The sequence below is a fragment of the Maylandia zebra genome, linkage group LG23, assembly GCF_041146795.1.
Source record: "Maylandia zebra isolate NMK-2024a linkage group LG23, Mzebra_GT3a, whole genome shotgun sequence".
Taxonomy (NCBI): domain Eukaryota; kingdom Metazoa; phylum Chordata; class Actinopteri; order Cichliformes; family Cichlidae; genus Maylandia; species Maylandia zebra.
The window spans coordinates 406,144-415,350 of NC_135188.1; the positions used below are offsets into that span (position 1 = coordinate 406,144).

At 40.3% G+C, this 9,207-nt stretch overlaps 1 protein-coding gene across 3 annotated transcripts; it reads left to right on the top strand.

Annotated features, from left to right (window-relative positions):
- Window positions 1-398: 398 nt before the first annotated feature.
- LOC143414957 (LIM/homeobox protein Lhx8-like) lies at window positions 399-6,493 on the top strand. 3 transcript variants are annotated; one of them, XM_076880041.1, is made up of 9 exons: window positions 400-664; window positions 1,321-1,398; window positions 2,058-2,183; window positions 2,376-2,497; window positions 3,126-3,346; window positions 3,497-3,600; window positions 4,342-4,437; window positions 4,933-5,122; window positions 6,022-6,493. In XM_076880041.1, exons 1-9 carry the CDS (start codon window positions 584-586, stop codon window positions 6,096-6,098), a joined length of 1,095 nt encoding a protein of 364 aa, XP_076736156.1. In that variant the 5' UTR covers window positions 400-583; the 3' UTR covers window positions 6,099-6,493. The 3 variants fall into 3 exon arrangements, with proteins under 3 accessions (XP_076736157.1, XP_076736156.1, XP_076736158.1); XM_076880043.1 differs by lacking the exon at window positions 400-664 and adding an exon at window positions 678-1,160; XM_076880042.1 differs by lacking the exon at window positions 1,321-1,398 and having other exon boundaries at window positions 399-664.
- The last annotated feature ends 2,714 nt before the right edge of the window (window positions 6,494-9,207 follow it).

The window sequence follows — 9,207 nt, forward strand, 5'->3', positions numbered from 1 at the left end:
GCCTTAAAAAATATTAAACAATTATTTTTTTTAATAGAGCATCTTTCCATCCACTTGCTTTTCACTTTCTTGTAGCTTGTGTAAATTCTACCATGTTATTATAATTTGCCTCATAATTACACCTGTTTTATTTTTAGGAGCAAGAGGAGCTTCAGCAGGCCTTTCTGAAGGAGCAGAAATACAACCTGCTGTCAAACAAGTTGTGAACTACATGCAATATTTAAACACTTTTAAATATTTTTGAACCACTTGCATATCATTCAAAGAAATCATGAAGTAAAACTTAAACATGCGGATTTTTTCAATCAAGCGCTCATTTGAAAAATATTTATAACAATCTCACTGCGCCAGACTTTTGCTCCTCTCAAAAGTTGCATTCAAAGCTTATTTCCAAAGGGGAGGCGCGACCAACACCGAGGAGAAAGTAGGAGTTATGAAACGCCCTCTGGAAACAGCTCGGGACAGACTGACTGACACAAGCACAGGAACCCTGGAGGAGAAGGAAAGGATAGCGGTTAGATTTTTTTATTTTTTATTTCCTTCGCTTTGAAAGTGGGACGACTTTTCCAGGCTGGACGCAGACATGCGCTGGAAAAGTGAGGTAAAAGTAGAGTGTCGCATCGGTAAGGAGAAGGAAAACGGATCTCTGGTGTCCAACGACGAGGTGAGTGAAGGGCGGGCGTGTAGCTTGTACACTCGCGATCAGCAGGTTGAGCCGTGAGTCAGTATCAGAGATTAGTCGAAATTGCTTTGCCAATTAAATGAGAGTGGGCTTCGGTCTGTCATTAAAGCCGGCCTTCACACGCTGCGGCTCAGTATTTTTACAATTTGAAGAAATGTCAAAGAAAATGAGCCCTCCCTGAATTCTGCAATTAAAACTCAAGTAGTTAATGAGACCTCTTCACCTTTTGGTTGCCCGGGGTAGACGTTTGTGGCGAACTTAGCCTTTTTAATTGCTGTTATTAAATAAATCAATCCCCTTTTCCTTCAGACCTCGCGCTGCTTTTCTGATTGACGCGTGAAATTGGCGTGTTGGTTGGTTTAACCGCAGCTCGCGCACGCGCGCGCGCCCGCCCGCGAGCAGCGGCTGAATCACAAATTCAGAGCTCGAGAACATAATGGACACGGGATGAGTATTAGTTCAAGTGTTGTCTGTTTTTGTAAGTAATGACTATCCTTCTCTTCTTTAAATGTCATTTTGGTTTAATCGCCGGCGTTGTCATGGTGAAAAGTGAAAGGCATGATATTTATGGGAAGGAGCAGGGGGCATTTAAGGCAGCTGCGACAGTCTGACAAACCAGCATCCTCTTCTCGCCGTAGCTTCTCGTCATGTGTGAAGATTGCAAAGGAGACGAAGAGCTGCTGGGCAAATGCACTGAAGACAGGAGAGACATAATGGTAGGCGGGAAGGAAACGGTGCAGCCACAATTTGGTTTATTCTCAAAAACGAGCACGTTGTTTTTAATTTTTAAAGTTGTTTTATTTATTATATTTTGTTTTTTGTGTCTGTGGACAGACAAAATGACAACTTTTAGTGAAAGATGACATGTATCTCTCATGGATTTGTCACTAATTGGCTTCTAAAAGGAATAAAAACGCAAGGCACTTTATTCTTTATTCAGACTTTTCTATCTTTTTGACTTTTTCTTTTTGGATTTGGACTTTAAAGCTTTTTGTTCTCGCGTTGGTCAAACTGTGACCCTTATGGCTTTACCTATTTTATTCTGTAGTGTGATTTAGCTATTTTGAGCTTCTTAACTTTGCTTTCAGTGTTTTTCTTTATGTTTTTTCCTTTTACTTTAATTACTAACTCAGCAGGTGGCCAGGAGACAAGGATAGGCGTGACTGGACCGAGATTTAACAGTTAAAACAAATAAATACAGAAATTCGGGAAAAATGGTAAATTTTTAAGAGACAGTTTCTTGTGGTTGTTTTTCAGACTATCAATCACGTTGTTTATTGGTGGTGACAGTGCGTACCAGCTCATGCTGTACTGCAGGTTAGGAGTGGATGCGTTCCTGTGCGTAATTTTCTAACCGCAGGTCTGATCTCCTCAGGGCGCACCGGTGGAAGTTTTGGATGAAGAAGCGTCGTCCCTGCAGGCGATGTCCTCTGCGCCTCTGTTGGGCAGAACTGTGTGTGCGAGCTGCAACGAGGAAATAGTTGATAAATATCTATTAAAGGTAAATCCTGTCATTTTGTATTTTTATTTTATTTATTTATTTATTTTGCATGCATTGTTTTTCCTGCCTATTTAACACTAGAATACGTTTTTTCTCCCCTCTGCTGTTTGGCTCTAAACTGCTTTTCTTTCCCCTCCTTTCTTCTTTTATTCACCGAGTGACTTTTGCCAAATCATCATATTTTTGCTTTAGGTTAACGACTTGTGCTGGCATGTGCGCTGTCTCTCCTGCAGCGTGTGCCAGACTTCACTTGGCAGCCACACAAGTTGCTACATCAAAGAAAAAGAGGTTTTCTGCAAACTGGATTACTTTCGGTGAGTATATCGCCCTGCTAAAGATGCTTATCAGCGCAGATTCAACGATAACATAAGTTTGGGTCTGTTTTCGTAAAGGAAATACCCATGAAATCCGATCTGTTAAAAAAAATACTACAAGTAATGCATTTGAGAAATTAGATATATCGAACACTGAGTCCTGTTTCATTAAGCTTTTATTACTGTGCTTTCATTGTAACAATAATAATAATATACACTGTAGTCGGACCTGAGATTTGTTTCCGATTTTATTCAAATATCATGTATATAAAATTAATAAATGACCAATAAATGCATTATTATTTCTTACATTAATTTCTGTGAGTCGACGAACTTCATAGTGACATAAATAAAAATTAATAAAACGACTTAGAGGATTTTATTCCGTATGTTTGGATAATTGGAACAAATTGTGTGCCAGTCCAGGGCAAAGGTCCATCTTATATTTCATGTACCGGGGCCTAAATCGACGTCAGGTGGGTTTTTTCACCGTTCCTGTTGTTGTTTAGACTGTGAGGTCATTATTTTGTGCAACTACACGCATAAATAGCAGGAATCATTATAGGAATTTAAACTGTTATTATCCTTTAAATACCATCAGGCTGTCTCCTTTGACCTTCACCTGCAGGAGATACGGCACTTGGTGCGCGTGCTGCGGGCGGAACATCCACTCCACAGACTGGGTCCGCCGGGCGAAGGGCAACGTCTATCACCTGGCCTGCTTCGCCTGTTTCTCCTGCAAGAGGCAGCTGTCCACCGGGGAGGAGTTCGCCCTGGTGGAGGGAAAAGTGCTTTGCAGGGTTCACTACGACTGCATGTTGGACAACCTCAAGCGGGCGGTGGAAAAGGGTGAGGCCGAAGTCTCACCCCACCAAAATGACCGCGAATAATTTGCTCTCTCTGTTTTTGAAATATCGGTTTGAAATTTATGAATCATCAGTGAAGCCACCGGAAACGGTATCATGTCTCATTTTAACATATTAATATATTTGGCTGCAGGAAACAGCGTTAACATGGAAGGAGCTGTGCCCACCGAACAGGAGATCAACCAGCCCAAACCCTCCAAGAGAGCTCGGACCAGCTTCACTGCTGACCAGCTGCAGGTTCAACTCCTCCTCCTCCTCTTCTTCATTCATCACATAAGAAAAAACAAAGACAAAATAAGTAGATTGTGTTTAGGTAAAAAATTAATTAATGTATAAAAAAGAAAACAAACAAACGCTGAATTTCTGGCCCTTAAATGATTTTTTTGGAATTCTTTCAAAAATTATTATTATTTTTTTTTTTTTTTTTACATAGTATACATATACTTTTTAAATTGTGGAAATTCACTTCTATGTGTCAAAAAATAAAAATATCAAAGGATTCAAGAGGAAAAAATGTCCTGATGTTATTTTCACAGGTGGATAAGATGCGTCATTGTGTCTGACATCAGAGATGACATGATACAAGATATTTAATACATTTAGTCTGAATGACACAGAGGACAGAATTACTAGAGAAGAAAAAAAAATAAGAAATCTGTTTTTTAAATTGGACCATGTGCAGTTTGTCTTCTCTTCGCAATAATATTTATAATGCACATTATTTCAGCAATTCCCACTGTAGTTTTGTTATTGAATTAAAATGTAATAAATGGTTTAGATTTATGCAGAATATCCCAAAATGCTTATATGTTCCATGATTTTATTAGAATTATCCGTCTGTGTGAATTAAACCCTCTCTGGCAGACTTTAAAAGGCAGCTCTCAGATCTCCTCACAGTTACTCATGTTTAGATGAATCATGGATTTCCTTCCCACGGGACCACATAGTAAACCTTTGTGTTACTTTGTGCACATGCAGGTGATGCAGGCTCAGTTTGCTCAGGACAACAACCCAGACGCCCAAACACTGCAGAAACTAGCAGAGCAGACAGGCCTCAGTCGAAGAGTCATTCAGGTCAGTAAAGATCGGTGCATGAAGACAAAACGGATGATGGATATATCATCTGTTATGACATTTGTTCTTATTGGATTTCAATATATATCATGTGGTGTGTATAATGTATATTGTGTGTAATTACTGCACTATCCGGACGACGTATGTTCCCAAACAAACTCCTAAATAACCAAACAGTTCAGCCTGTAAAGACAAAAATGCTTTCTGAAGCTTTAACTGAAGCCTGAGATACTTTAAGCAGATTTGTAATGCAGCTTCTAGAGTTTAACCCTTTTTAGATAAGACACCTTTATCTGTTCTGACTGTTGCTGACTGTCCAAAAACTACAAGACAGTGACAGTGGCTTTACTCACAGGACAAAAGATGACTCCTTGACTGTAACTCTGTAAAAAATCATCTGTTTTGGCTGACGAAACATGAGCTAAAACAGTGACGTGCTTCTATCTTGGACTTTCAAATGCAGTCCTGCTAAAGGCGCTTGTCCCGTTAACTCAGGTCTGGTTCCAGAACTGTCGAGCACGCCACAAGAAGCACGTGAGCCCCAACCACACCTCCAGCACCCCCATGACCTCACTGCAGCCCAGCCACCTGTCCCAGCCCACCCCGACCCCCGAGGAGCTGCAATACACCGCCTACGGAGGTCCAGAGGGGTCGATGCTCTCAGCACTCCACTCCTTCATAGACAGTGAGCACGAGACTTTTTATACATTTCCATGACTGTAATTAAATTAAATAGAATTTTTTATTCTCTTATTTCTAAACGATATATATTTATTTTATTTTAATTGCCCCCATTGAACATTTGCATTTAGGATAAATGGACAAATATCTTAAATTCCAAACACAATTATTCTGAAATAAAGATGATTTTAAATCCAGGAACTTTAAATATTACAACCAGCATTTTATTCCATCTCCTGCTTTACTTTGACCCAGAAAACTAGACAATCAGTAGAAACGACTAGAATAAATCCAGACGAAGAAAGAAAAACTTTATCCTGCTTAAGATTTTGTCTCAGTAAAATAACATCAAAGTTAGAGGAGTGGTAGATGACGTCACTAGACTATAGGATGACAAATGAAATGACGCAGGTAATAAAAAATGATCTGGCAGCCACGCCGCACACGATGAGATTGGGAAGTTTTGTCGTCAGATAGCAGATAATCAACCTTATAATGTTTTTTGTTGTTGTTGCCTTTGGTGTAGCATTTCACCCTCCCTGTTTGATAGTAGGAGGAGACACAAACCCAGCCAGGGAGGGGTGTGTGTGTGTGTGTGTGTAGGAGGGGGGGTTAGGGTCCCAGATCTGGATAAGTGGGAGCGTTGCATCCAGAAGGGCATTTGGCATAAAATCTGTGACAAAGCAAATGTGCAGCTCCGTCCGCTGTGATGAGAAAATCAGGGAGCAGCTGTTCGAACCCTTGTGGAGATGTAATATTTGACCCTGTCAGGAGCGCAACGAGGAAACATCCAATCAAATCACAATGCAAATACATAACTGTGCTGTCGTCTGTTACATATTTGAATACAATTTGTGGAAAACTGACCTGGATCAATATTGTCACTCTGCTCTGTGTCTGCAGTACACTCGCCTCCATCCTTGTTTCAACCGCTGCTGCCAGCCCACGCCATGACCTCGCTGCCTGTGTCTAACGCCTGAGCTGCCCTCTCTCTCCCTTACACTCACACACAGCTAACCAATGTTTTTCCATTATTAGCAGCAGTATCTGATACGTGTGGTAAATATAATTTAAAGTTTTTGTGAACCATAAAATCTGCCGTAATATTGTTTGTTAAGCAAATTCTGGATCATTATAATTTACAGCCCTAAATGTACTGATGTATCATGGCAACGCTTCGGTGCACGTCACACACGACGTCATATATTTATATTTGTTTGTTGTCTGTTTGTTGGTGACAAAGTCTGATTGTGCTACTCTTAGTGAAAGCCACCAGCCCCACAAAAGTCGACTCCACATGAAGATGAACTGAATAGCAGTGTTGCAATTTAATTTATTGTATGTGTCGTCTCTTTTGAGAATAAATGTCTAATTTCACAAACCCGGGAGGAGTCATTGAAAAGCTTTGACACACGAGAGCTGAGGCCGTGCTGCGTTCACGGCTCGGCATGTTTACAAATTAGGAAATAGAAAAAACGATTTATTGATGAAAGCAAACATTATTAAAACACAACAATATCTGTATGTCAAACTTACACACAGGCAACATGTGTTGATTAGACACAAACACCTGAAACTTTTAATTGCAGACATACAGACAGAACTGAAGTGTTTCTGTTTACGACAGGTTCGAGCATCTTCAGAGTTTGACTTTTAAGAGCTTGTGGTTAGAAAACTGTCTCGCGTTATACCGAGAGCGACGTTTAACTTGTGTCTACTTGCTGACTGTGGTTGACCAAAAGAATCCAATTCCCAGACACAGGAGGGAGGAGAAGGCATATAAAAACACTTTTACGTCACTTATCAGATCTTACGAAGTCACACTACCTGGAGTGAAACTGAACCTGAGTTACATACACAAAGAGATATCGAACTCCGATGGGAGTACGGTAGTTATTTTGTGTGGAGAAAAGAAAGAAGACGAAAAAGACCAAAGAAAACAACCTGCTGCATGCGTAATACGCCCCACTGTGCTCTCTACATGCATCATTTCTCTTCTTTCTTTCAGATACACAAGGAGTTGTTTTTCTTTTTTCCTTTTTTTTTTTAATGTTACATGTCCCAGCGTGCTCAGCTCAAACAGGGGCGGGAGGTGTGTGAGGCAGCCTGGCAGTGTTGTCACTCAGAGGCACCATGAGGGCAGGTTCTCAGCTTTGACAAGCACGCCGCAGAGACACAAACATGAGTCACGTCTGAAAGATCTAAAGAACATCTTTCTAAGCGGTGTGTGAATCTACTCTGAAAAAAGCACAACCTAGTAAAAGGTTGATGGCAGTAAAACACAAGGTGTGAGGGAGGTGGTGTACACCCTGGGCAGGTCGCCAGTCCATCACAGGGCTGACACACAGAGCTGCTCTCGCCAACGTCGATGCCTGAGGGAAATTTGAAACCACAAACTGATCTCCCAAAATCCTCTAAATCTTTTCTTCCCAGACAGGAATCAGCTTCATCTGTGGCTCACCAACCTAATAAATCCATCCAACGGCAGCTTTGACACGAGCGACTCACTAGTGTTACAAACAACCATGCAAGAACAGGACACATAGTAGCAAAAACACTTAACACTGTTACTCCAATAACAAACTTTGTTATTGTTTAAGGTTATTAATACAAGACTCAAATATTCTTAGTGTGAACTTAAAAGACTTATTAAAACCAATCCAGCATCTTTAAAGCAGCTCCTCTACTGTTGGTTTTGGTTCTGCCCCACAGTCGTGTTACATGCACACGTTTGCCACATAATGGGACCTAATTATATGTTTCTTAAACTTATCAAAGATAAAAATGGTCAGTAGAGAAGCAGGGGTTGTGTGAGGCATCATTACCAACAAAAGCCATCATATATTAAAAAATACATATCGATACTGTTTCAATAATACACATGATTATATCACAAATAATCCAGCAATGACTTAAAACTCGGACATTAAGCCTTGTGGATTTGCTGTTGTATTTTCACTATCAATTAATTTATATTTCCATTTGCACAGTTGTGGGTACAGGCTCTCTTTCCACCTCCTGGACTGGTGGTTAGTGTCATAAAAATAGGAACAAAACACACAAAAACCACAATATTAAAGACGACTTAAACTGACAGCATTATTTGCTTTTCAATGGTCTGTACAGAGATGATGATTTTTATCTTTATTTGGATTAGTCTGACCACGATAACCATGCAGTGAAAACACGATACCATGACAGCCCTAACTGTAGGCGTGGTTACAGGAAGCGTCCAAGGGCACTCGGATTATTTTGGAAATCCACAATCACTTAAGGCCGTCGGTGACGTCTATTCAAAGTGACCGCCGTCATCGTCCTGTGATGGAAGCCTTTAAATCCAGTAAGAATGGACTCTAACATTAATGAGGTAACTTTCAAAGATGATCACTTTAACACTTTTATACCTGTCACTGGTTTCAGTGCATTGTCACTGATACACAAGCCCTCATCAAAACACATGCAGAATTCGGAGGTTCTGCATTTTCTGCTGCACACAAACACATAATGTCATTCTGCTTCCCCCACAGCTAATAAACCAGACCTGTTAGACATCTCTTGCTGTTAAATATCCCTTTAAGAATGTTGATAAAGATGTCCAAAGCACGTATACTTCAATATTCAGAAACTCAAAGCAAAACACACTTGAGACTGAAGTAATCTGAACTGCTGTGCCATCATGTACTTGGCAATTAAACATAAAAACAGTGAGCAATGAGTGGTGAATATTTTTCTCAATGTGAGGAACTCAGGTACAGTGTACAGGTCATCTGGTAACGACTGGCACCACCAAGTGGTGAAAATTGGCAACTACACGAACCCAAAGCTGAGACGCACACAAAACAAATCTGTTGCATTGTGTAGTATGTGGCAGCAAAATGTACACAAATACACACATTTCCTTTACATAGACACATATAAAAATATTCATAACTATCACCGAGTCCATAAATTACTATGTGTGGGTGAATCTAATTATTCATGTTGCTTAGCTACAAGTTGTCTCTTATAGTGTACAGCTTCAACTTGTGTACACTTCCATTAAATATGGCAAAGTGTTTATTCCCATATGCCACGTGGGCTTGTACCATG

Bases quoted from the DNA above. Each gene is read 5' to 3' on its own strand.
- LOC143414957 (XM_076880041.1), top strand. From the start codon at position 584: ATGCGCTGGAAAAGTGAGGTAAAAGTAGAGTGTCGCATCGGTAAGGAG. The intron at 2,184-2,375 runs GTAAATCCTGTC...TTTTTGCTTTAG, and splicing joins TTGATAAATATCTATTAAAG to GTTAACGACTTGTGCTGGCA. The intron at 4,438-4,932 runs GTCAGTAAAGAT...CCGTTAACTCAG, and splicing joins TCAGTCGAAGAGTCATTCAG to GTCTGGTTCCAGAACTGTCG.